Raw genomic sequence first — 25,475 nt, 5'->3', positions numbered from 1 at the left:
CCACCCCTCCCAGAGCCCCCCATTCACACTCACACCCTCTCCCTGCATTCCCCACGCATACCCATGGGCCCTAGTCTCTCCCGACCCCCCCCAGCCCCTCCCCGCCTTTGCCCCCCGGTCCTGCACCCCCTTACCGCGGGCGTCCCCGCAGGGCTGCAGGTTGCAGGGCTCTGTCTGCACGGCGTCGCCGGGGCAGGGCTGGCCCCCGTTCTTGGGTGGGGGGTCGGCGCAGCTCCGCGTGCGGCTCCGCACTCCGCCGCGGCACTCGGCGTCGCAGTCCGACCACTCGCCCCAGGGGGCCCAGGCGCCGTTCACTGGCCCAGAGAAGGGGCAGGGACGGGGTCAGCACAGAGCTGGGCAGCCCTGGCCTGCTCTCAGCCCCACTGGGCCGGCCCCACGCCGGATTCCCCACCCCCTGCCCTCTGGCCGGCCTTGCTACAGGCGAGGCCCAGCGCCCTGCCACCGGCCACCAGCGATGCTCGCAGGGCTGGGGGCAGCTCCCCACGGGACAGTCCCACACAGTGAGGGGCACTGGAGGGGTTCCACCTTGCCCCGACGCCTCCAACAGCAGCCAGGCCAAGTGCAGGGGCCGGGAAGGGCGGCTGGCTGGGTCCAGCAGGGCAGGCGTGGGGCCCACACCCTGGCAGACCTTGGCCTGGCCCCGAGCTGCAGGGCTGGGCCGTGGGGCCCAGCAGATGGGGGCTGTGTGACGGAGCAGGGAGCAGGGCAGATTTGACCTGGGAATGTTGCAGGGGGATTGCAGTGAGGAGGGGGGACTTCCCTTGAAGGAAGCTACCTGAGCTGTAACCTGAGCCAGGAATGGGGGTGGGGAGAATTAACACCTTCTGCCCGGGAGACTGAACAAAGGAGAGGAGCAGCGGGAGGGGCTTGAAGTTTAGTTTCGGTTGGGGCTGGGTGGTGCAACGCAGGGAACCCCAAGCTGGGGTCTAAGCTCCCTGAACCTCCCAGAGGGACCTAATTGAGGGGGTCTGGTCGGACCTACACGCTCTGCTTGAGACTGTGTTCCTGTCCCTAAATAAACCTTCTGCTTTACTGGCTGGTTGAGAGTCGCAGTGAATCTCGGGAAGAGGGGTGCAGGGCCCTAACTCGCCCACAATCCGCAACAGGCTGTGCTGTGTTCTGAGGAGGGGGCTGAGCCTCCATCCCCAGCTGCAAGGGACTGTGCAGAGGGACGGGCAGGTGGGGTGGGGGTCTGCTCCCCAGGGGGCGCAGCAGATGGGACTGGGATCTCTGCTCCCCAGGGGGTGTGGTGAGGGTCTCTGCTCAGCAAGTGGGACGGGGATCTCTGCTCCCCAGGGAGGCAGGTTGGGGGGGTGTCTCTGCTCCCTGGGGGGCGCGGCAGGCAGGACAGGGGTCTCTGCTCCCCAGGGAGGCAGGTTAGGAGGGTCTCTGCTCCCCAGGGAGTGCGGTGGGCAGGATGGGGGTCTCTGTTCCCCAGGGATAGGGTTACCATTCGTCCGGATTTACCCGGACATGTCCTCCTTTTTGTGCTAAAAATAGCGTCCGGGGGGAATTTGTAAAGCACTCACAATGTCCGGGATTTCCCCCTCCCCCGGCACAGCAGAGCGAGCGGCTGGGAGGGCTGCAGGAAAGTCCCGGGCTGGACTCCGGAGCAGCTGGAGAGGAGCCGGATCCGCCCTGCATTCTGAGCAAGTGTCTCAGCACAAAGTGCAGCCCTCCCCTTTTGCAACTGGGAGCGGTTTCTGCCATGCAGGGTAGCAAAACGGGAGCGAGAGCACTTTGTGCTGATACAAGGGCAGCTCTCCCCTGCAACCCGGTCCGGACCTGGGACCGGGTTTTGTTGTGCAGGGCCAGGGACCGGGTTTTGTGTTGTGCTGGGGAGCTCAGCCATGTGTCCGGCTCGCACAGAGCCCAACACTCTGTTCTGAGCAGCAGGGTAAGGGGGGCAGGAGAAGGGGCAGGGAGGTTCTGGAGGGGGCAGTCAAGAAACGGGGGGGGGGCTTTTTGGGGGGAGTGGAGAAAGTTTTGGGCAGTCAGGGTACAGGTAGGGGGTAGGGTCCTGGTGGGCAGTTGTGGGGGGGTCTTAGGAGGGGGCAGTTAGGGGACAAGGAACAGGGAGTCTTAGGTAGGGGGTGGGGTTCTGGAGGGCAGTTAGGAGCAGGGGTCCCAGGAGGGGGCAGTCAGGGGACAAGGAGCGGGGGGGGTAGGGGGCTGGGAGTTCTGGGGGGGAGCTGTCAGGGGGCAGGAGTGGGGAGAGGGATCGGAGCAGTCAGGGGACAGGGAGCAGAGGGGTTTAGATGGGTTGGGAGTTCTGGGGGGGGCTGTCAGGGGGCAGGAGTGCGGAGAGGGATCGGAGCAGTCAGGGGACAGGGAGCAGAGGGGTTTAGATGGGTTGGGAGTTCTGGGGGGGGGCTGTCAGGGGGTGGGGAGTGGTTGGATGGGGCGTGGGAGTCCCAGGGGTCTGTCTGGGGGTGGGGGTGTGGATAAAGGTTGGGGCAGTCAGGGGACAAGAGGCAGGGAGGCTTAGATAGTCCTGGGGGGCAGTTAGGGGCAGGGGTCCCAGGAGGGGGTAGTCAGGGGACAAGGAACGGGGGGAGGGTTGGGAGGTCAGGGGGGGCGGGAAGTGGGAGGGGCAGGGGCGGGGCTAGGGCGGGGCTCCTCCCGTCCTCTTTTTTGCTCACTGAAATATGGTAACCCTACCCAGGGAGGCAGGTTGGGGGGGGTCTCTGCTCCCCGGGGGACGCGGTGGGCGGGATGGGGGGTCTCTGCTCCCCAGGGGACACGGTGGGCGGGACGGGGGTCTGTGCTCCCCAGGGAGGCAGGTTGGGGGGGATCTCTGCTCCCCAGGGGGCGCGGCGGGCAGGACGGGGGTCTCTGCTCCCCAGGGAGGCAGGTTGGGGGGGTCTCTGCTCCCCAGGGGGCGCGGCGGGCAGGACGGGGGTCTCTGCTCCCCAGGGAGGCAGTTGGGGGGTCTCACCTGGGCAGGCCCGGAGGAAGCAGGAGCGGCTGTCGAATTCGTTGCGTTCGCACTGGCCCCCGGGCAGGGCGTTCCGGAGCAGGTCCCGCCGGCGGAAGGTCACGCCCAGCCCGCACGACCGGCTGCACTCGCTCCAGCCACTCCAGGGAGACAGGATGCAGTCCACTGGCGGGGCAGGAGACAGGCCTTAGAGACAGGGGTGCCAAGGGCTCCGGCCAAGCCCCCGCGTCCCGGGACATTCCCCAGCCGGACCCCAGCCTAGCCGTGTCTAGCCCGGGGCCCCATCCGGGAGCCATGCAGGCTGTGGCTCGCGGCTCTGACCTCAGGGCCGCCAGGGTTCCCATGGGCAGGATCTGCTGGGGAATGAGGGAATCGGAGCCTGGCCCCTGGCGCCGGCTGGAGATGGAGCCAGTGGGAGGGCAGGGGCCTGGCTCCCTGCTCCGAGGTTCAGGCAGCTCCCCGAGCGTCGCTGGGAGGTGCCAGGGGGACGTGCCCAGGGCCGAGCGCCCGCAGCAGGAGCCCGGCACGTACCACAGCTGCTCTCGTCGGAGCCGTCCTGGCAGTCCGGGTGCAGGTCGCAGGGCTTCTCCGGGGCCAGGCACTCCCCACTGCCGCAGGAGAACTGCTTGGCGGAGCAGGCGCTGGGCCGCCCGGTCGGGGAGGCCAGGGTGGCGGTGGGGACAGCCGAGGCGGTGGGGCCTCCTGCAGAGACAGGCGGCAACAAGAGAGAAGTGAGGGGAGCGTCTGGCCTGGCCCCGCAGCTGCCACCCACCAGGGCTAACCCAGTGCCCCCAGCCCGCAGGCACTGAGCCCCATTCGCCTCCAGCCCCCGGGAGCCCGGCCTGGCAGCTCCTGGGCCAGCCGCCAGCGTTTGGCCCACGTGTGACCCGCTGGGCTGGTCCTGGTCTATCTCCTGCCCACATCAGGAGTGGCCCCTAGCCACACACTGGCAGTTCGCAAAGGGGGCTCGAGGCTGAACCCCATGGGCCCCAGGAGTGGGACTGACAGCCCCATGTACTCCATAGAGGCCCCCAAGCAGCCACTAGGGCCCTGGAGAAGGGCCGCTCAGCTCCCCACAGATCCATCTGCAGCCCCCCCGGCCAACAGCCATGGGCTCGGGGGAGGGGTAACCTGCCCTCTGTGCCCAGCCCGGCCCCAGCCCTGGGGGTGTGTGACGTTATTGATATAATCTGGGACCATATAGATCATTGTTGCAACCAAGGTCCTGTAGTGGCACGCAAATCTTGTATAAAGGGGGTCAAATGGGGTGTCTAAGACAAGGTTATGGTTTACTGGTTATGATTATGCTGTCTATATGTGTGTATCAGTTTTGTAGTTGAAGTTATGAATATTGGCTCTATACTGTCTGTATTTCAAACTTATGCTATGCTGCTGGGTGACATCCCAGACAAACTGGTGTTAGCTCTGCCTAGCCTGCTTGATGGCCCATTAAGGACCATCAGCTATACAATGGACCCATTGAGAGAAGGCAAATATGCCTTGAGACAAAGCAAAGTATGCAGGAACTTGCCCATGTGACTCCAGACTCCATTTTGCTGTAATTTTCCACAGTAAGAACAAAGAGGTGTTCTTACACCTGGAAAAGACTATATAAGGCTGATGCCTCATCTCCATCTTGTCTTCAATCCTGCTTCATACCTCTGGAGGAACTTTGCTACAAGCTGAAGCTTTGAACAAAGGACTGAGGACCCATCCCAGCGGGGGATGTATTCCAGAGACTTGATTTGAACCTGCAGTTTATTCCATCACTGCTGCAAGCCTGAACCAAGAACTTTGCCATTACTGTATGTCATTGATTCCATTTAACCAATTCTAACTCTCATCTCTATCTTTTTCCTTTTATGAATAAACCTTTAGATTTTAGATTCTAAAGGATTGGCAACAGCGTGATTTGTGGGTAAGATCTGATTTGTATATTGACCTGGGTCTGGGGCTTGGTCCTTTGGGATCAGGAGAACCTTTCTCTTTTACTGGGGTATTGGTTTTCATAACCATTTGCCCCATAACGAGTGGCACTGGTGGGAGTACTGGGAAACTGGAGTGTCTAAGGAGATTGCTTGTGAGACTTGCGGTTAGCCAGTGGGGTGAGACCGAAGTCCTCTTAGTCTGGCTGGTTTGGTTTGCCTTAGAGGTGGAAAAAACCCCAGCCTTGGGCTGTAACTGCCCTGTTTGAGCAATTTGTCCTGAGTTGGCACTCTCAGTTGGGTTCCGCCAGAACCGCATTGTCACAGTGGCGTAGTCGGCAGGATCCACAGAACCAGGTCAATTAAGCTTTGGATCAGAACCCCACGTTATCCAAATTTGAATTTTGGGATTGAGAGTTTGGTTGGTTAAAGAGCAGTTGCAATGGGTGAGCAAGGAGCATATGAGGGCCTTGACAAAAAAGCCCTGAAAGATTTGTGTTCAGAAAAGGGGATAAGCTTTAGAAAGAAAGCTACAAATCAAGAACTGAGAGATCTGTTAATGGCCAGTGATCAGAAGGCAGAAGCAATTGAAAAGCAAAAGGCAGCAAGTAAACTTCAACTTGAGCATGAACAAAGACTGGCAGAAATTCGATTGCAGGAACTAGAAGCTGAGGCAAAAGTGCAAAGATTTCAGCTCCAAGTCAAAAAAGCAAGGGAAGAAAAGCAGAAATTGTATCCTCTTGAAAGTCCGGTTTATAACAATGTTGGTATGTTGTATAACTCTGAGCAGTTGTCTGGGTGTAACCAAATGTACCCCAATTCTGCCACCTTTTATGTAAATGCTTTTACTGTGTGTTCAGTAAAGAGTGGCTCCATAACTTGTGCCAATGCTCTGTATGGGAGTGGTAATGAAAGATTCAAAGAGAATGTAAAAGTCAATGGTAAAAGCTGTTTAGGGCAAATGATGGCTTCTAACATCACTCTGGTTAAAGCAGATCTTGTCAAAGAGGAAGATTATTTACCAAATCAGAGTGTGAATGTTGTAGTCCTCTATGAGTTTACTGTAAGCGTGCCTTTAGCCAGAATCCACCTTGAATGGAATGGTGCTAAGCATGAAGTTATAGCTGGTGTAAAAAAGTTATTGCCTAAGGATCTTTTGATTGGGGAAAATGTTAAAGCTTTGTTCAGTCCAGGTAGTCAGTCACAGGACAGGAATGATCTTAAACCTGTGTCTATTGTGGGCAATGATTTGCCTGGGGAGGGTTGCTCCAAAGGTTTGTCTGAGAAGAGCTATTTGTCTGTAAATGAAGTTTCTGAATGTCGGTCTAGTGTCTCAGAAGTGAATCTGGAGTTAAATCAAGAGCAGCAAAATCTTATTGGGCAGGAAAATGTTTCTCTGGAGCAGATTAAAGTGGCTGGTCAGGTGGAAGCCCTAACTGAGGAAGGAAAGGGTGGATTTTGGATGGGTGATGCATTAGTGGCTAGTACAGCTTGCAAAAGTGAATCTGAAAAGGGTAACTGTGATTTGCTGGCAGTGGCTCAGTGTAGTAAGAAGAGCAGTTTATCTGTTGGGAGTGGCAAGGTGCCTGGTAAGGAAGCTGCCCCACTCTCCCAGTCTTTGTCTGTAATCAGCCCTGTGTGCTGGGACAAAGGAGAGGAAGGCAGGAAAAGTTTGGAGGAGCCTGGGCAGCCTTGTGAGCTGATGGCTTTGTCTAGTCAGCAGTTTGGGAAGGCAGGGATAGTGGAAGATGAATGTCCCTATACCTTACCTGTTTCCTGTGTGGAGAATAGTGACAGTGAAGGAAATGTGCCTGTATCTGTCAGGGGTATTGACTTGCCTATGGAGGAAGCTACCTCAGTCTCCAAGCAGTTGTCTGTGAACAGCCCTGTGTGCTGGGACAAGGGAAATGAAATCCCGAGCTGTGTGTCTGGTAGAAAGGGTGTCTCCAGCTCTTCTTTGTCTGTGGAGCAGACAGAAGGTGCCTTTCAGCCTGTGATGGTTGAGAATAGTGCAGTTATCTCAGAATTGGTTCTGAATTCAACTAAAGCCCAGGAAGGGAATGATCCTAAGTCTGTGTCTGCTGGGGAGAATGGCACCGTAACTAGGTTGCATCCAGTTAGTGTCTTAGCAAAATCCCAGAGACCAGACAATTCTGGTGCTTATATTTTGCCTGTTGCTAGTGTATGGTTGGTAAAGGGTGTAGCAACTCTGTCTAATCAGGGTAATACCCTAGCCAGGGCACAAGGAGAGCAGGAAGGTGATTTAGTTGTGTTACCAACTGATGGTGTGGAAACTTGTAGCAAGAAGGAAAGAATTCCTGAACTTGTGTGTGGCAAAGGGAAGGGAAATGTTTCTAACCTTTTATCTAGGAAGTCTATGGGTTTGCCTGAAAGGGGATTGTGTAGAGATCTGCCTGATGGGCCAAAGGTGATCCTGGATGTAAGTAAGACCCAGAAAAAGTCTGTTATTGCTCAGGGAAGTGTTCCTTTAGAGCAAGCCCTAGGTGAAGAGGGTAAGGGCAAAATTTCTGTGAGGGGTGATTTGCTGCTTAGAAAAGCTCCTGGGGAAAGGAATCCTCATGGTAAGCTGTGCAAGCAGTTCCCTGTAACTGAAGGATGTGAGAGTGATTTAATCAAGGAAGTTTCAGTTCCTAAGAGCCAGAAATTTTCTGTTGTGAATGGATCCACTGACTTTCCTTTCGAAAGATCCACTGTGGGTAGCTTTGAGAAGGTCTCAGATGGAGTAAGAGCTGTTAAGAAAGTTGAGCAACCCTATAACCAAGTGGTTGTGTGTGGCCAGCTTGTTGGGAAGACAATGGTGTTGGAACAGGACTGTCTCCATGCTAATTCTTTAAGTGAGCAGTCTGTGCTTCAGGGTCTGAGGACAGATTTGGTTACTGGTGTTTCAAAGCAGAACAGTTTTATGGCTAAATGCTTGGGGATGCAGGGGAGAGCAGGCAAACTCTCACCCTCAAACTCTTTGGATTTGTGTGGTATCTCTTTAAGACAGAGTCCAGTCTTGGAAATGATAGCAGTTAAGGATATGAAAACTGGTGGACTGGTTTCTGTCTGTGGTAATGCAAATTACTTGTCTGGCTGGGAGGGGAAGGACTTGCTAATAGCTGTTAGCACAGAGAGCCCACCCCATCAGCCAGTGAATTCTGGTAAGCAAGAAAAATCAGGGTTTGATCTTGCAGGACAAGGAGGAAAGAGAAAACTGCATTTTGCAAAGGGAAGCAACAGGTTAACCCTAAAATGTCCGAACTCCAATGGCATTGAGCCAAAGGTGTGGCATGACAACCATAAATGTAGATGGACACTTGCAATGGATTTGTTGTTAATGCTAATAGTGATTTTGTAACTAAGGTGTTGCTATTACCAAGAACTGTAAGAATGTACAATGTTCCTAATCGGTTGGAAAATCCCTTGAACATGTTAAAAGAAATACATGAGAACACACTTTATGTTAAAAGGCCTTGTTACACTGATGTTTCACAGTTGATGCCTATAAACAGTATTGGAACTTTTCGCAGGGGAAAAGACATTCCAGACCTAATGTGCTGTATGAAAAGGAAGACTGAGGCACACTACCATATTGCTTTCATGGCTAAATGCCAAGATTCCTGTACTATGAACATCATTAATATCTGCATTTATTTGATGTTAATTGGGTTCCAAACATTTGCCCGAGCTTGTATGGATAAAGTAGCTGTTTTCTTTAGCTCTTGGCAAGGTCACATGAGACATACAGGAACCATGCTGCAAGAGCAGATCCAATCCACTATTGTTCTAACCAAGTTTTACCTTGAGTTTGTAAAGAGGTTCAATCATGTTGTTGAACACAATTTTGATAAACCATTTCTGATATGGCTTCTAACCCCAATACTAGCCGTAGTGAGATAAACTCAAGGACGGGGAGCTCTTGGGATGCAGTCAGTGATGTTTGTGTCATCCCTTCCTGCATCAATTTTGCGTTGGGGGTGTGACGTTATTGATATAATCTGGGACCATATAGATCATTGTTGCAACCAAGGTCCTGTAGTGGCACGCAAATCTTGTATAAAGGGGGTCAAATGGGGTGTCTAAGACAAGGTTATGGTTTACTGGTTATGATTATGCAGTCTATATGTGTGTATCAAGTTTGTAGTTGAAGTTATAAATATTGGCTCTATACTGTCTGTATTTCAAACTTATGCTATGCTGCTGGGTGACATCCCAGACAAACTGGTGTTAGCTCTGCCTAGCCTGCTTGATGGCCCATTAAGGACCATCAGCTATACAATGGACCCATTGAGAGAAGGCAAATATGCCTTGAGACAAAGCAAAGTATGCAGGAACTTGCCCATGTGACTCCAGACTCCATTTTGCTGTAATTTTCCACAGTAAGAACAAAGAGGTGTTCTTACACCTGGAAAAGACTATATAAGGCTGATGCCTCATCTCCATCTTGTCTTCAATCCTGCTTCATACCTCTGGAGGAACTTTGCTACAAGCTGAAGCTTTGAACAAAGGACTGAGGACCCATCCCAGCGGGGGATGTATTCCAGAGACTTGATTTGAACCTGCAGTTTATTCCATCACTGCTGCAAGCCTGAACCAAGAACTTTGCCATTACTGTATGTCATTGATTCCATTTAACCAATTCTAACTCTCATCTCTATCTTTTTCCTTTTATGAATAAACCTTTAGATTTTAGACTCTAAAGGATTGGCAACAGCGTGATTTGTGGGTAAGATCTGATTTGTATATTGACCTGGGTCTGGGGCTTGGTCCTTTGGGATCAGGAGAACCTTTCTCTTTTACTGGGGTATTGGTTTTCATAACCATTTGCCCCATAACGAGTGGCACTGGTGGGAGTACTGGGAAACTGGAGTGTCTAAGGAGATTGCTTGTGAGACTTGCGGTTAGCCAGTGGGGTGAGACCAAAGTCCTCTTTGTCTGGCTGGTTTGGTTTGCCTTAGAGGTGGAAAAAACCCCAGCCTTGGGCTGTAACTGCCCTATTTGAGCAATTTGTCCTGAGTTGGCACTCTCAGTTGGGTTCCGCCAGAACCGCATTGTCACAGGGTGGCAGAGTTGGAATTTTCTGTAACATTTTGTATGAACGTGGTGGGTGCCTCAGTTTCCCCAGGTGGTGGGAAAGGGCTGGTGGCTCTTCCCAGAGGCCCAGGGACGCAGATATGGCTCCCACCTGGGGGCCAGGTCAATGGAGGGTTCCTGAAGACAATGGCAAAGCCAATCACCGGGACATTTGGTACCTAGCAACTAACGACCCTGGATTCCCCCCCCCCCAGCTGGAGAACCTGGAGGGCCAGGCCTGGGAACACAAACAAAAGGGGGGGTGGGACAGGGCAGGAGCTGGGTCTGGCACACTGAGGGGCCTCCCAGAGACCGTTCCAAAGCTGGGGCCCTAGCCCCCCTCCTGTGGGTCTGTGACGGGGACAAGGGTGCTGGGAGGATCAAATGCAGGGCGTCCAGCTCCAGTGCGGGGTGGCTGCGAGGGGACCCCCCAGGCTGCAGTTCCAGGCAGGGCGGGGCCCCTCTGGCTGAGCCGTGGGTCTGGCCCCATCCCTCTCCCCACTCACCGCAGTGCCACTCGTCCGACCCGTCCAGGCAGTCCTCCTGCCCGTCGCACACGAAGGCGGCCTCCACGCAGCCCAGCACCTCGCAGGCAAACTGGCCCTGGGTGCAGAGGAGTCGGGGGAAGGGCAGCCCTGCCGGAAGAACACACGGGCTGGGGGGCTGGCACTGAACCCCCTAAGGGGTGCCCAGCGCAGAGCTTTCCTGCCCCCAGCAGCCCCTCACACGTGGCTCTGCCCCACCGCTGGGGGGCTGGATCCCGGCAGGTCTAGGCCTGCTCCCCTGGAGGGCACAGGCTGTCTGCAGAGGCGCGGAGCCAGGCAGGGTCCAGGGAATTCGGAGCAGCAGGAGGTGCCCAGGCCGGGGCATGTGGGTAATGCCCGCCTTACAGAGCCCAGGAGCTGTAATGTTGGGCAGGGTTTCCCCACGGGGGTCAGCAGCTCCACTCCCTGCAATGGCTGGGGGTCTCCTTGGGGGTCAGCCCACGCCCACCCCGGCTCAGCTGGCAAGCTCCAGCAAGCTCCCAGCCCTGGCCCTGCCCTCCCCCCAGCACCGGCACCAAACAGCTGCCCCCTGCTTACCAGCCAGAGTGGTGGCCAGCCCGGGCCTGCCGGGCTGGGAGGGGCCGGTGTGCAGCCCAGGCAGCCCCGTGGGGCCAGGCCCAGGACCTGCAGCCGACACAGTCACAGCCGCCATGCCCGGCAGCGTGGGGCCCAGCAGGCGTGGGGTCCCTGGAGAGGTTGTCCCTGCCCAGAAGAGCCCAGGAGTCCCTGGGGACCAGGAGGTGGGTGTCTCCCCCGGGCGCCCAGGCTCTGGGCTTGCCACGCCAGGAGCACCGGAGCGCCTGGATTCCTCCGCGAGGCCGGGCGTCCCAGGGCCCCACCAAGGCCGAGCTGTGCTCAGGTGGGGCACCTCAGGGCCAGCTGCTCCAGGGCTGCGCGTATCCCCAGCAGGCCCTGTCGGCCCCAGCGTCGGGGCGCCCGGCTCCTTCCCTGGGTGAGCCAGAGAGAGAAAACGCATCAGTGACGGGCCAGGACAGTCACCCTGACTTTGCCCAGCCCCGCCTGTCTCCTCCCAGCCCCGCCTGCATTTGACCAGCCTCCCCCCAGTCCCGCCTGTGTGGTGTTATGAATGTAATAGACCGCTCACATCATCTTAATCAAATGTTTATAATCTCACTGAAAGGTGACAGGGCCAGAAAGAGTTAATTAACTCACAAGTGATGTAAATGAACAGAGCTGTGAAATGCAGCCGGCATTGTTAGAGGTAGAAGGGGAGATGTTTGCTCACGTCTTGTGATGTGAGCAAACAAGTTTTGTCTATTGCTATAGCTTTGATTCAAAGATCAAAAAAGGAATATTAACATTTAGGAAGACACTTGAGGGAAATGGTATTATTGTCTCTATGTCTCTTTGAAGGTTGTGGTAACCTGTATCTGAACTGTGTAATGGATAAATTACCCTGTGCTAATTGCCCGGCTGCTTGGGAGACAGAAGATTAAGCTTATTCTCTCAGGCCAAGAGGCTGCTGGAAGATGTAGAAGAACCCTGGGGCACAATCCTGTTTTATCTCAGATCTGCTTTGGGTTTCAAGAGGGGGAAACCCTGAGCCACAAGGATTGAGATCCTCAGGCACTGACTGGAGCCACCCTGAATGTGGACATTGGACTATAACCCATGGACTATTTCTAAAAGGACTTTTGGCAACTACAAGCTCATCTCTGCTATGTATCTGAATCTCAAGAATTGAATTCAAGTCTGTCTGTAGATTGATCTTTTAACCAACACTCTCTTGCTTTTCTTCTTAATAAATTTTAGTTTAGTTAATAAGAATTGGCTATAGTGTGTATTTTGGGTCAGATCTAAGTTATAATTGGACCTCGGTATGTGGCTGACCCTTTGGGGTTGGAAGCCCCGACCCTGGGCATCCGTGACACCGCCCTCTGGGGCAGCAGGGCGCAGGGCTGGTTTGGGGACTGTGGGGCTGCTGGCAGGATGGGACAGGCCTGTCTGTCTCCAGGGACTAGGACACTCCTGCTCTCTAATGGGGACCCAGCGCCTGCTGCCACGTCTCTGCCCTGCTCCCGGCCCAGTCTCACCTGCTGCCGCGGTGCCCTCTGGCTGGCCCGTGGGTTTGGCCTCGCTGCTCTCATTGACTGTGCTGGGGAGCCGGGATCCTGGGACCGGAGTCGCCGTGGGGAGCGGAGGCTGCTCGGAGGTGGGGCTGGTCCCCAGAGGAGCAGCACCTGGGGGAGAGGAAGGAACTGATCAGTGGGAGGGCCATGGTGCTCGCTGAGCTGCTCCTGGTCCCCCCTCCTGCCCCCTAGATCTCCTGTCCTGCCCCCTAAGTCTCCACATCCAGCCCTCAGACCTAGCAGAGTCCCGCTCGCCCAGGAAGGCCCTGCAGCCAGCCCTGCCATCACAGAGACCTGCGGGGGCTTCACACAGCGCCCCGAGGGCCCCCCCCCCCCGCCAGCAGCAGGCCCCAGTCCCGGTGACCCCGACCTCAGGCAGACCTGTGCACTCCGGGCTCCCCAGGGCAGAGGCTGGACTCGGGGCAGAGACCAGAGAGCTCAGCGGGGAAGGCTCCGGGCCCCACCTGTCATGCCCAGGGCCTGGCCGTGTGGGAGAGGCGCCCGCAGCTGGCCATGCTGGGAGATGGGGGCTGGGGAGATGGAAAGGGCTCAGAGAAGGCTCCATAGGGCAGGGGTGGGGGGACAAGTACCTGCTGGTCTCTAGGGTGCATCCCGGCCCTGCAGTGTCACGGGCCCCCCCGCTCCCTGTCCCAGCCCCGCAGGGTCACAGGCCCCCCCCCCCGCTCCCTGTCCCGGCCCCGCAGGTTCACAGACCCCCCCGCTCCCTGTCCCGGCCCCGCAGGGTCACAGACCCCCCTGCTCCCTGTCCCGGCCCCGCAGGGTCACAGCCCCCCCCCCAATCTCGGCGGGAGCAGCACTCACTCCAGGGGCAGCCCAGCGCCTCCATGCGCAGGTGGATGCTCCGGTGATACTCCACAGGCAGCAGCTGCAGGTAGCGAGCCAGGATCAGGGGGCGAAGCTCCCGCTGCACCGGCGTGTGGCTGTCGAAGTTGCCCTGCAGTACCTGGCCGAGGGACGCGGAGGGAGCGGTCAGCCCGGGGCCGGAGCGCGGGCAGGGGAGAGGCTCTGTCCCCACGGCCAGCTGGCGTGGGAGGGGAGGGGGCAGACTCAGAGGATGACCGAGGGGGGGGTCTGGTTCTGGGCTGCACTCAGATCTCAGGCTTCAGCCGAGGGCCATGCTGGTGACTTGCCAGGCCCCTGAGGGTGGCACCTCTGGGGCATGAAACAGCAGCCCCCGGAGACTACGGGTCCCAGCATGCAGTGCTCCATCGTGACAGGCGCAGCCTGGCTGGAGAGACCCTAAATGCCGCCCCGAAGGGCCCATGGGCCTGGGCACTGACTGGGCAGGGCACACGTGGTACCCGGTGAGCATGGCACGCTGGCACTGGAGATGAGGGCACACTGCAGAACTCGTGGGCTGCATCAGGGCACCCGTGCCACACACATGGCCCAGCGGCCTGGGGTGGGGGGAGCGGGCAGGGCCTGGGGGGCACAGGCAGATGCCTGGGGTGGGGGGAGCGGGCAGGGCCCCGGGGGGGGCACGGGCAGATGCCTGGGGTGGGGGGAGCGGGCAGGGCCCCGGGGGGCACGGGCAGATGCCTGGGGTGGGGGGAGCGGGCAGGGCCTGGGGGGCACGGGCAGATGCCTGGGGTGGGGGGAGCGGGCAGGGCCCCGGGGGGCACGGCCAGGTACCTGAGCTGGCTGGGAGGGCGCGGCGCCGGGCGCTGCCCCCGTGTAGTTGCGATAGTGCACACCGTCGTGGCTGTACTGCAGGCGGTACCTGGTGACGTAGCCCCCGGCCGCCGGGCCGCCCTGTGTGATCAGTGCGCTGACGAAGGTGGGACGCAGGAAGTCCACCTGGAAGTAGGGGCTGCGGTCGGTCTCCAGAGGGCTCCAGCCCGGCTCGATGTTCAGTCTGGGAGGGGCAGAGGGGAAACGATGGGGCAGGCCCAGCGCCAGCCCTGACCGAGAGGGGCACAGACTCCCCGGGGTGGGGAGTCGCCAACCGAGATCGATTGACGCCAGGGCCCTGCCACCTGACGGCTCCGTTCCTCAGGGGGCTCTGCAGCTCCCATGGGGCATGACCCCCCCCAGGGCACCTGCTCCCCTCCCGCCAGCAGCAAAGGGGGCAGGTCGCAGCACCTGTGTGACGTTATTGACATAAACTGGGACCATATAGATCATTGTTGCAACCAAGGTCCTGTAGTAGCACCCAAATCTTGTATAAAGGGGGTCAAATGGGGTGTCTAGGACAAGGTTATGGTTTACTGGTTATGATTATGCTGTCTATATGTGTGTATCAGTTTTGTAGTTGAAGTTATGAATATTGGCTCTAGACTGTCTGTATTTCAAACTTATGCTATGCTGCTGGGTGACATCCCAGACAAGCTGAGATGAGCTCTGCCTAGCCTGCTTGATGGCCCATTAAGGACCATCAGCTACACAACTGACCCATGGAGAGAAGGCAGATATGCCTTGAGACTCAGCAAAGTATGCAGGGACTGGCCCATGTGACTCCAGACTCCATTTTGCTGTGATTTTCCACAGTAAGAACAGAGAGGTGTTCTTACACCTGGAAAAGACTATATAAGGCTGATGCCTCATCTCCATCTTGTCTTCAATCCTGCTTCTTACCTCTGGAGGGACTTTGCTACAAACTGAAGCTCTGAACAAAGGACTGAATGACCCATCCCAGCTGGGGATGTTCCAGAGACTTGATTTGAACCTGCAGTTTATTCCATCACTGCTACAAGCCTGAACCAAGAACTTTGCCATTACTGTATGTAATTGATTCCATTTAACCAATTCTAACTCTCATCTCTATCTTTTTCCTTTTATGAATAAACCTTTAGATTTTAGATTCTAAAGGATTGGCAACAGCGTGATTTGTGGGTAAGATCTGATTTGTATATTGACCTGGGTCGCTGGGGCTTGGTCCTTTGGGATCAGGAGAACCTTTTTCTTTTACTGGGGCATTGGTTTTCATAACCATTTGTCCCCATAACGAGTGGTACTGGTGGTGATACTGGGAAACTGGAAAAAGAAGAACAGGAGTACTTGTGGCACCTTAGAGACTAACAAATTTATTAGAGCATAAGCTTTCGTGGACTACAGCCCACTTCTTCGGCTGTAGTCCACGAAAGCTTATGCTCTAATAAATTTGTTAGTCTCTAAGGTGCCACAAGTACTCCTGTTCTTCTTTTTGCGGATACAGACTAACACGGCTGTTACTCTGAAACTTGGGAAACTGGAGTGTCTAAGGAGATTGCTTGTGAGACTTGCGGTTAGCCAGTGGGGTGAGACCGAAGTCCTCTTGGTCTGGCTGGTTTGGTTTGCCTTAGAGGTGGAAAAACCCCAGCCTTGGGCTGTGACTGCCCTATTTGAGCAATTTGTCCTGAGTTGGCACTCTCAGTTGGGTTCCGCCAGAACCGCATTGTCACAATCTGGAACCCACATGTGACTCAGAGCACAGGGACCTCGGTCACCCTCCGGCCCCTCTCCTTAGACGCTGCAGGGACAGAGCCCAACCCACAGATCCAAACCCCACTCCACAGGCAGGGAAACCCCCTCCCAGGGCTGAGACCCTCCCGTCCATTCCTGGGTACGTCTACGCTCCGAGCCCGGGGGTCAGGCCCTGCTCGCCAGTCGGGGTGCGGCTGGGGGCCTGGCAGAGCCGGGCCGAGCAGAGAGCAGCAGGATGCACTGCCATGGCTGTTCCGGCTGGCGCCAGCTTGGCTGGACGAGGGGGACCCCAGCCCTTGCTTGCACCGTGGACATCGCCTGAGAGTGACGGTGGGGATTGGCTCGGACTGCCCTGAGCTAACCCCTGCCCTGGTCCAGGTGCGGGCTGGGCAGAGCCTTTCCAAACACGTCCAGCCCCACATCACGGACAGAGAATCCACCACATCCCAAGGTCAGTTCCGCTCCCGCCAGCCTGACCGCGCCCATCTCCTGCCAGCCACGGGGGGACCTGTGTCCGCTGGCAGGAGGGGCCCTCCCCCCATTCCCACCCCCACGCCCGGGCAGGAGGGGCCCTCCCCCATTCCCACCCCCCATCCCTTGGCAGGAGGGGCCCTCCCCCCATTCCCACCCCCACGCCCGGGCAGGTGGGGCCCTCCCCCATTCCCACCCCCCATCCCCTGGCAGGTGGGGCCCTCCCCCATTCCCACCCCCCATCCCCGGGCAGGAGGGGCCCTCCCCCCGTTCCCACCCCCACGCCCGGGCAGGAGGGGGCCGCTCACATGTTGGGCACCATGTTGAGGCGCCCGGCGTCGGGGGGGTTGCTGTCCCGGTGGGAGGAGGCGCTCAGCTGCTGGTAGCGAACCCTGCCGTCGTCCAGGCCCAGCGGCTCGCTGCAGGGACCTGCAGGGAGATGGGGCAGCTCAGAGCGGCTGTGCCCCGTGCCCCTGTGTCCCCTCCCCAGCGGTGGGGTAACCCCGGGAGGGCCCCCAATGATGGGGGGAAGGCAGTACCTGTGGGGGTGGGGAGGACGTCTCCAGGGAATAGCCAGCCCTCTGTGCCCCGGGACACCTGCAACAGGGAAAGAGCCGTTACCCCGGCTGCCCCCGGCCGGTCCGGTCGCCCGCCCCTCCCCCAGTCTGCCCAGTCAGGTACCAGTCTGTGACCCCCCCGCACCCCCGGACACTGAGAGATCGGGACCCTCCCCCATCGACAGCCCATCCCCCGCCCCTGCAGCCATCCGCTCCCCTCCCCTCCCCACCCCGTCCAGCCATTCATTTCCCCCTCCCCCACCCCTGCTGCCGTCCCCTCCCCTCCCCACAGAGGCCCCCCCCTTGGTGGCAGCGCAGCAAGGCAGGGCTGGGGTGGGGGCGTGGGGACAGGTCATTAACACACTAACAGGGCAGCTGGGAGATTCCCCTCCCCCGCTGCAGGCTCTCTCACCTCCTCGGTGGGTGGCGAGGGCTGCCCGGGGGCCCAGCTGCTGAGAGAACCAGAGCAAAGGGGTGAATTAGTGGTGCCCCCCCAGAAAGCTGCCTCTGGGGGCTCCAGTCCCGGGGCATGGGGCAGCCCCTCTCCACCGGCCTGGGGGAACGCCCGGCCCAGGCCTGCCCGCTCAGAGTCAGGGCATGGCTCCCAGGAGGGGGCGTCAGACCAGCCCCCCAGGAGAGCCCTGCAGAGCCAGGGTGCACAGGACAACATGCCCCTGCTGGCCAGCGGGGCCTGGGGAGTGGTAGGTACACCAGGGGCCACGGGGGCTGGGTCCCTGGGTGGGGTATTGGGATGGACCCAGCTGGGGAATCTCCTCCCAGCGGCAGGGCTGGGGCCCCACGGCTCAGGCCCAGGCCTGGGGCAGGCAGTAGGGTTCGCTCCCACGCTGACCCCAGGATGGGCCGAGTGGACTTGCCCCGCTCCCCTCGCTGCATGCCCGCCAGCTGTCTCCGCGACACGTCCCTGTCTCCGACAGCCTCGTCACAGAGGTCCAGGCAACCCCCACCTCTGCCCCACGCGGTACCTGGCTGTGCCCACAGGGAGCACACCACAGCCAGCCTCGTCGGTGCCGTCCGGACAGTCGGCGATGCCGTCACACCGCCGGGAGGCGTCGATGCAGCCGTCAGACAGCGCGCAGTGGAAGTGGGAGAGGGGGCAGCGCCAGGGGGCAGAGGGCCCCACGGATGGGGCTGTCCCTGCGAGGGGGCACAGAGCCGGGGCTGGTAACGGTGCTGGGACGAGGGAGCTCTCCGGGCAGGCACGGGAGCAGAGGCTGCACAGGCCAGCCCGGCTCAGCCTTTCCCAGGCTCCAGGCCAAGGCCCGGGGGGACATTTCCTGTGTCTGGCCGCCCTAGCCCGGGCCCTCCCTCTCTAGCGTGTGGCTGCAGCTCCGAGCGCCTGGTCTGTGGGCACTGCTCTGCCACCACGGATAGGCAGCCCCCTCTGGGCTGGGAGGCAGCGGCTGACAGGAGGGGACTCGCCCTCCCAGACCTGAGCTGCAGCTGCCTCGGGGGTGGTTTGCAAAGCTCGCTCCCCCAGCACTAAGATGCTGCCCCCTCTGGGGAGGCCCATGGCAGCTGTTCAACAGCCACTGTCCAGCCAGCGTGGGACAGGCCAAGTCTCCAGGACCCTCCCTGAGCCCTGCGGGGATGGCCCCGGCCCCGCCCTGCCCCCCAGGCTGGCCCCCCCGCTCACCGCAGCGCAGCTCGTCCGAGAAGTCTCCGCAATCGTCGAGTCCGTTGCACACGGCGCCGCGGGGCCCAGCGGGGACGCAGCGTCCGTTGCGGCACTGGAACTCCCCAGTCCGGCAGGGCCTCGGGCCCGGTGGTGCAGTCGGTGCCCCAGAGGGCACTGGGGGCAGGGAAGAGAGAAAAGCAGGCGGGGGGGGCGGGATGAGGCAATTCCGGGTCAGTCCCTGGACATGCGCCCGCCCTGAGAAACCAGCCCTCAACCCCAGGGGGCGCCCTCACCGCACCTGCCCCCTGCCCCCCCACCTTCCCCTGCTTCTCTCCAGACCCCCCCCTCCCCACCCCCGGGAGGGGCCAGGGCACGGTACCTCTCTCGCAGCCCAGCAGCTCCGCCCGCAGGAAGATCCCGTGGTGGAAGTCGTGGGGGAGGATGCGGACGTGCCGGGCACGGACCATGCGTTGGAAAGTCCTCACCACCGGCGTGGAGTCATCAGCGTTCCCCAGGAACAGCTGCAGGGGAGCGACCGGCCGGCTCAGCCCCACACGCCGCATGCCCCGAACACCTCCCAACACACACACACACGCACACACCCAAAACACCTCCTAACACACCCACCCACGCCCCAAACATACACACACACCCTGAACACCTCCCAACACACACACCCAAAACACCTCCTAATACACCCCCCCAAACATACACACGCACACGCCCTGAACACCTCCCAACACACACACACGCACACACCCAAAACACCTCCTAACACACCCACCCACGCCCCAAACATACACACACACACATCCTGAACACCTCCCAACACACACATACACGCCCCAAACATACACACACACACATCCTGAACACCTCCTAACACACACATACACGCCCCAAACATACACACACACACGCCCCGAATATACACATGCACACGCCCCGTACACCTCCCAACACACACACACAGATGCCCCGAACACACACACTCCAAACACATGCACAGGCCCCAAATGTACACACACACCCCAAACAGATGCACACGCATGTGGAGAAAGTCCAAAGAAGAGCAACAAAAATGATAAAAGATCTAGGAAACATGACCTATGAGGGAAGATTGAAAAAATTGGGTCTGTTTGGTCTGGAGAAGAGAAGACTGAGAGGGGACATGAGAACAGTTTTCAAGCACATAAAAGGTTGTTACAAGGAGGAGGGAGAAGAATTGTTCTTGTTAACCTCTGAGGACAGGACAAGAAGCGATGGAATAAATTGCCCAGGGAGGTTGTGGAATCTCCATTACTAGGGATTTTTAAGAGCAGGTTGGACAAACCCCTGTCAGGGGTGGGCTAGATAATACTTAGCCCTGGTGTGAGTGCAGGGGACTGGACTAGATGACCTCTCGAGGTCCCTTCCAGTCCTATGGTTCTATGATATGCATGCCCACCCCCCAATCACACACCCCAAGCATGTGCACACACACAAAGACACTCGCACGCACAGAAGTTCCTGCATATCCAAATGCTCACACAGCCACTGCCTCACATACGCCTGTGACGAAGTGGGGGGTTTTCTTGTTTTCTGTGGAGTTCCAATGGTTTGCATGTGGAGGGGGTGAGATTCAGTTTCCCTGGGTGTTACTGGTTTAACGCGGTGAGGGGAGAGGGAGTGTGTTTTGCAGAGGGCCGGAGAGAGGACGTGGGGACCCAGCCGATGGCCAGGAGGATGGATACCCCAGCGACCGGTGACCTGGCAACCTGGTGACCCAGAGGCCCCCAGCTGAGGAGACACAGCTGGTTCTGGCCAGTGTGCGGACAATGGGCTGCAGAGTGAGGACCCAGTGACCTGACCAGCCGGTTCCAGCCAGAGGACAGAAGGGAGGAGAGGAGGCCCCGGTTTACGACCTTGTTTACCTGGAGAGAAGACAATGGACAGAGGGGGGGCCTGGGGCCGGTGATCTCAGATGCCCAGCTGGGAGCAGGGGGGCTCTGGGCTGGAGAGGGGGAGCAGGCAGAGCCCACCTGGATGCAGAGAGACTGGGGTGTGCTTAGGGTGACCAGATGTCCTGATTTTATAGGGACAGTCCTGGTTTTTGTGTCTTTTTCTTATATAGGCTCCTATTACCCCCCATCCCCTGTCCTGATTTTTCACACTTGCTGTCTGGTCACCCTAGGTGTGCTGGGCTGAGGGAGACCAGGCCTGAGACCCTGAGAGTTTCCTGTGCTGTGTTCAACTCTCAATAAACCCTCCTGTTTTACACTGGCTGAGAGTCACTCCGGTCTAGAGAACAGGGTTGCATCGTCCCCTTCGGGGGTGGAGGCCCCAGGGGTCCAGAGCGAGGGGACTCCCCGAGGGGGCCCACGGCAGAGACAGACGTACTACGGCTCAGAGAGGTGCGGCTCCAGGAGGTGGAGGGGCCTGACACCGAGAGAGAGTGGACCCCCGAGAAGGGCTGTCGCACTGAAAGGGGCACCCCCCCCGGACCGCAAGGGGCCGAGAGTGGGCACGGTCTGTGAGTCCGTAACAACGCCCCCAGGGGCGCAGACCCCTGGAATGAAGTAGGATTTTTCCAGAATATTTTGTATGCAGTGTGCGTGCCTCAGTTTCCCCTATGCACTGCATGAGTAGCTGGGGGGGACGTGTTTTCTTTGTAGAAGAATCCAGAGTTCCATGTGGGGCCTGGGCCCAGACAACAGCCCAGCGATTTGTTACCTAGCGACTGAGGACCCTGGCCCTCTGCAGGAAGCCAGGATCAAAGAGTGAGGCAGGAGGAGACGGGGCAGCCCTGTTTGTGGAGGAAGAAGAGGAACAAAGACTGAAGAGTAGGGGGGTGATGACCTGTGGGTCATGGGCGGCTGGAGACACACTTCTGGACTTGGGGGAGGGAGGGGACTCTACAGAGGGGTCTGAGCGCACCTGGGCTCTGGTCACACCCCGCAGGACCCTGCTGTAACGTTCCCCTTCTCTGTGCTAACCACGGACGGTCTCCGCGGCGTCCAACATCTAATAACCCTCCTGCTCTTACCCCGCTGCCGAGAGGCAGAGTCTCAAGGGGTCAGGCCATTGCTCCCTGCGGGGGTGCAAGCCTCCCAGGGTGCGATTCGAGTGGGCTGGCTGCGGGGGCTGAAGGCTCAGAGCTGCCGTCCCAGGAGGTGGGGTGGGGGGGGTCGGGGGCTGACGCCAGCGAGGGAGCGTGACACTAAGGGGGCACCACTCTAACGGGGTCCTCCCAGGGGAGGCTCCAGAGCCGCCGGGGAGCACCGGCCGGTGGAGCTGTGACAGCCCCCAAACCAACCTCCCCCGGAGGCCCCGCATGGCTGCTGGGGGGCTGGTTCGGGGAGGTACCTTGGGCTCCGGCTGGGCGTCCGCAGAGATCTCCCGGTACTCGTGCCACCTCAGCCCGTCCGTGCTGAACTGCAGGAAGAAGCTGGTAACGTAGGCGTCCGAGGAGCCTGCCCCCTGCACCACCACCCCTGGGGGAGGAGAACAGCACAGCTCAGCGCCCCTGCAGGACACGGGGCTCTCCGGGGTACGGGCCAGGGAGACCCAGACTCTGCGAGCCGAGAGCTGCCCCTCGGCAGCAGGGCTATGGGGGGGCGGATCTGATGCCAGCCCCGCAGGGTCAGTCTGTCGGGATCGCCGAGGATCGTGTGGAGATCGGCTCCAAGGATCATCCCCAGCCGCTCACCTGGAGAGCAGGAGCGAGCGCTGCCAGCCCTGGCCTGGCCAGCCGGATGGCTCAGCCTCTTGTCCAGTGGCAGGGAGTCCCACAGCCAACCGCCAAGGGCTGAGGATGGTGCCCCGGCTCGGTGGCGCAGGAGGTAACCGGGGCCTGGGCTGCCGAGGGCTCTGAATTGGCACCGCACTTTGCCCAGCGCAGGGCACCGAGCAGCAGGGGATGTGCAGCCTGGCACCAGCCCCCCAGCATTGCCCTGGGGCTCTGGGGTGTCCTGCGCCCCCCGGAAGCCAGGGAAGGCCGGGGGCTGGAGCGTGCCAGGCCAGGCACCTACCTGTGAGGTTCCTGGGCTCCAGCAGATCCACCTGCAGGTAGGGCGGCTTGGAGAGCAGCTCGTGGTACAGCTCTGCCTGGGGCCCCCAGCCCTGCAGGTCCGAGCCCGGGAGCACGTGGTTGAGGCGCCCGGCGTGGGCAGGGTTCTCCGGCTGCTGCGAGGAGGCTGTGAAGCAGCTGTCCGGTAAGGAGGCCAAGCCCAGGGGGCCGTAGCACCGGTCTGGCGGACAGAGACGGGGGTCACGGGCACTGCTGCGCGCGCTGGGGCAGAGGCAGGCGGCTGCGACTGGCCGAGGTACCCAAGGGAGCCGGGCCGGGCGGAGGGGTTGGCAGCAGGCCTGACTCAGGAGGTGCCCCTGCCCCGCGCTGGGAGTCAGAGACCAACCCGGCCCCATCGAGTCCATCCCACACCCCGCCGGCCTCTGTCCGAGTGACCCCCACGCACACGCTGCCCGTGGGGGCGCTCCCGGGGGCCCATGGAGTCAGCACTTACCTCCGAGAGGGGGCAGCGGGAAGGTGACGAGAGGAGGGCTGGTGGAGGCAGCCGGGCTGGCCAGGGTGGTGCCCGGGGGCCCGGCCGTCTGGACAGCAGGCGCGCTGGTCCTGTTCTCACCTGAGCAGGGCGACAGGATTTCTGCCTCGGGCCCTTCCACTCTGTGCCTGACACACCGCGGCCCCCGCCTAGCTCCCCCGCACAGCACTGGGGGCAGGAGTCCCCCACGTCCCTCCCTTCCCCCTCCCCGCTGCCTTCCATCCCAGGGGAAAGGGGCAGCACATCTCAGGAGAGCCCAGGATGGGGGGCTGCAGAACCCGCCCCATGGGCAGCCCCACGCTGGGGACAGCCCACGCTCCGCCCGGACCAGCACCGGCTACTGGGGGGCTGCAGGTCAGGTCTGAGGGGCATCAGCATGGCGGGGGGGTGGGGGGGGGTGCCAGGTCGGGATGGACGGGGGGCGCCGGGACTGGCTGGGGCATGTGTTGTGAGAGTCCCTCCCCTCCTGCCCCCCAGCGCCATGGATTCACGGGCCCTGCAACCCCTCCCACCCCGGACCCCCCCAGCACCATGGAGCCCCGCGACCCGCCCCTGGACTCCTCCCAGCACCATGGCCCAAGCACAGTAGCATTGCCCCCTCGCCCCCCCAACGCCATGGAGCCACGGGCCCTGCGACCCCCCCCGGCTCCCCCCAGCGCAGGACTCACCCGCTTCAGCACAGTAGCAGCAGGCCTCACCCCTGCCCTCCACCAGCGCCCGCCCCTGTGGGGAGATGTTGGAACCAGCCTGAGCCTCGGAGCTCTCTGGGGTGCCAGCCCAGTGCCCACGCCGCAGGGCAGCCTGGCTCCGTCACAGCCCCTCGCTGGGGCTCCAACCAGCCCTGCCCTGAGCTGGAGACGCCGTGGGAGGGTCACGCTCAGACCCCTCAAGTCCCCATGAACCCCCAAACCTCGGCCTGCCCCCCCCAGCCAACCATGCCCGCAGCCCTTCTCCAGCAACACCAGCTCCCAGCAGCCGGGGCTGCACCCCCGGGGTGACTGGGCCTCAGAGCGCAGGGCTGGGTCCCGGGCTCACCTCTGGGCACCCCACGGTGCTGTAGGGGCAGTACTGGGAGCACTGCACCGTCAGGTTGGGCAGGCATTGGCACACCTGGCACTGCCCCGATCGCCAGCGGTCGCCAATGGGGTGCGACCGGCCGTGGTGCTCGCATTCCTCGCACGGATCTGTCTGGCACCTGCACGGGGGGGGGCAGGCAGAGGGGCGCGGTTAGAGCTGGCTGGGGGCACAGCGCCAGCGGGGAAGGACTGGGGCTTAAAGTCCAGTCCCCTGATTAGAGTGCCTGGCACCTAATGCCCACTGCCCGGTGCCCACCCCCAGAGCCCACCTCACCCCTCTACAGAGCCCACTGCCCACCCCACCCCCAGAGCCCACTGCCGACCTCTAGGCCTCTACCTAGAGCCCAGTGCCTGGTACCCATCCCCAGAGCCCACCTCAGCCCTCTACAGAGCCCACTGCCCACCCCACCCCCAGAGCCCACTGCCGACCTCTAGGCCTCTACCTAGAGCCCAGTGCCTGGTACCCATCCCCAGAGCCCACCTCAGCCCTCTACAGAGCCCACTGCCCACCCCATCCCCAGAGCCCACTGCCGACCCCTAGGCCTCTACCTAGAGCCCAGTGCCTGGTACCCATCCCTAGAGCCCACCTCAGCCCTCTACAGAGCCCACTGCCCAGTGCCCACCCAGCCTACTGCCCAGTGCCCACCCCCAGAGCCCACTGCCCACCCCAGCCCCCTACCCAATGCCACCCCTGGGCCTCTACCCAGAGCCCACTGCCTGGTACCTACCCCCAGAGCCCAATGCCTGGTGCCCACCACAGCTCCCTACCCAGTGCCCACCACAGCCTCCTACCAGAGCCCAGTGTCCACCCCAGCCCCCATGCCAAGAGCTCGGTGCCCACACTCAGCTCCATACCCAGAGCCCACTGCACAGTACCCACCCCTACCCCCTCAGTCCCCATATGTACAGTCTGAGGCCTTTTTCTGCAGCCATATTAGGTGAGAAGCTGCCATGAGCCAAGAAGCAGAAAGTCACATCCCCACATTCCATCTAAATTACAGTAAAACAATGTCATATCGGGCTATGAAGAAGGTGCCTCTCCTAATAGCACCCATCATCCCCAGATGAGCAAGGAGACAGCGTTCTGTCTGGCCAGGAATCGCTTCTCCACAGCTGTGGGGTGAAATCCCTACTTGTAGATAAATCTCTAATAATTTTCATATGACTTTACATTGT

General features: G+C 59.9%; 1 protein-coding gene across 1 annotated transcript in view; it reads right to left on the bottom strand.

Annotated features, from left to right (window-relative positions):
- LOC128831358 (SCO-spondin-like) overlaps nt 1-25,475 on the bottom strand; it is a 141,278-nt gene that overhangs the window by 61,843 nt on the left and 53,960 nt on the right. The window contains exons 39-57 of the mRNA XM_054017670.1: nt 24,259-24,418; nt 23,892-23,946; nt 23,185-23,304; nt 22,693-22,911; nt 22,062-22,155; nt 19,062-19,207; nt 18,701-18,856; nt 18,030-18,201; nt 17,459-17,498; nt 17,029-17,086; nt 16,798-16,918; nt 14,249-14,471; nt 13,418-13,559; nt 12,560-12,706; nt 11,043-11,453; nt 10,467-10,595; nt 3,491-3,661; nt 2,960-3,124; nt 135-314 (exon numbers count right to left, since the gene is read on the bottom strand). Of these exons, the coding sequence (XP_053873645.1) occupies nt 135-314; nt 2,960-3,124; nt 3,491-3,661; nt 10,467-10,595; nt 11,043-11,453; nt 12,560-12,706; nt 13,418-13,559; nt 14,249-14,471; nt 16,798-16,918; nt 17,029-17,086; nt 17,459-17,498; nt 18,030-18,201; nt 18,701-18,856; nt 19,062-19,207; nt 22,062-22,155; nt 22,693-22,911; nt 23,185-23,304; nt 23,892-23,946; nt 24,259-24,418 (2,909 nt within the window). The remainder of the gene's footprint in view (nt 1-134; nt 315-2,959; nt 3,125-3,490; nt 3,662-10,466; nt 10,596-11,042; nt 11,454-12,559; nt 12,707-13,417; nt 13,560-14,248; nt 14,472-16,797; nt 16,919-17,028; nt 17,087-17,458; nt 17,499-18,029; nt 18,202-18,700; nt 18,857-19,061; nt 19,208-22,061; nt 22,156-22,692; nt 22,912-23,184; nt 23,305-23,891; nt 23,947-24,258; nt 24,419-25,475) is intronic.

Source organism: Malaclemys terrapin, chromosome 2, assembly GCF_027887155.1.
Source record: "Malaclemys terrapin pileata isolate rMalTer1 chromosome 2, rMalTer1.hap1, whole genome shotgun sequence".
NCBI lineage: Eukaryota > Metazoa > Chordata > Testudines > Emydidae > Malaclemys > Malaclemys terrapin.
This window is presented reverse-complemented; position numbering and strand designations above follow the sequence as displayed.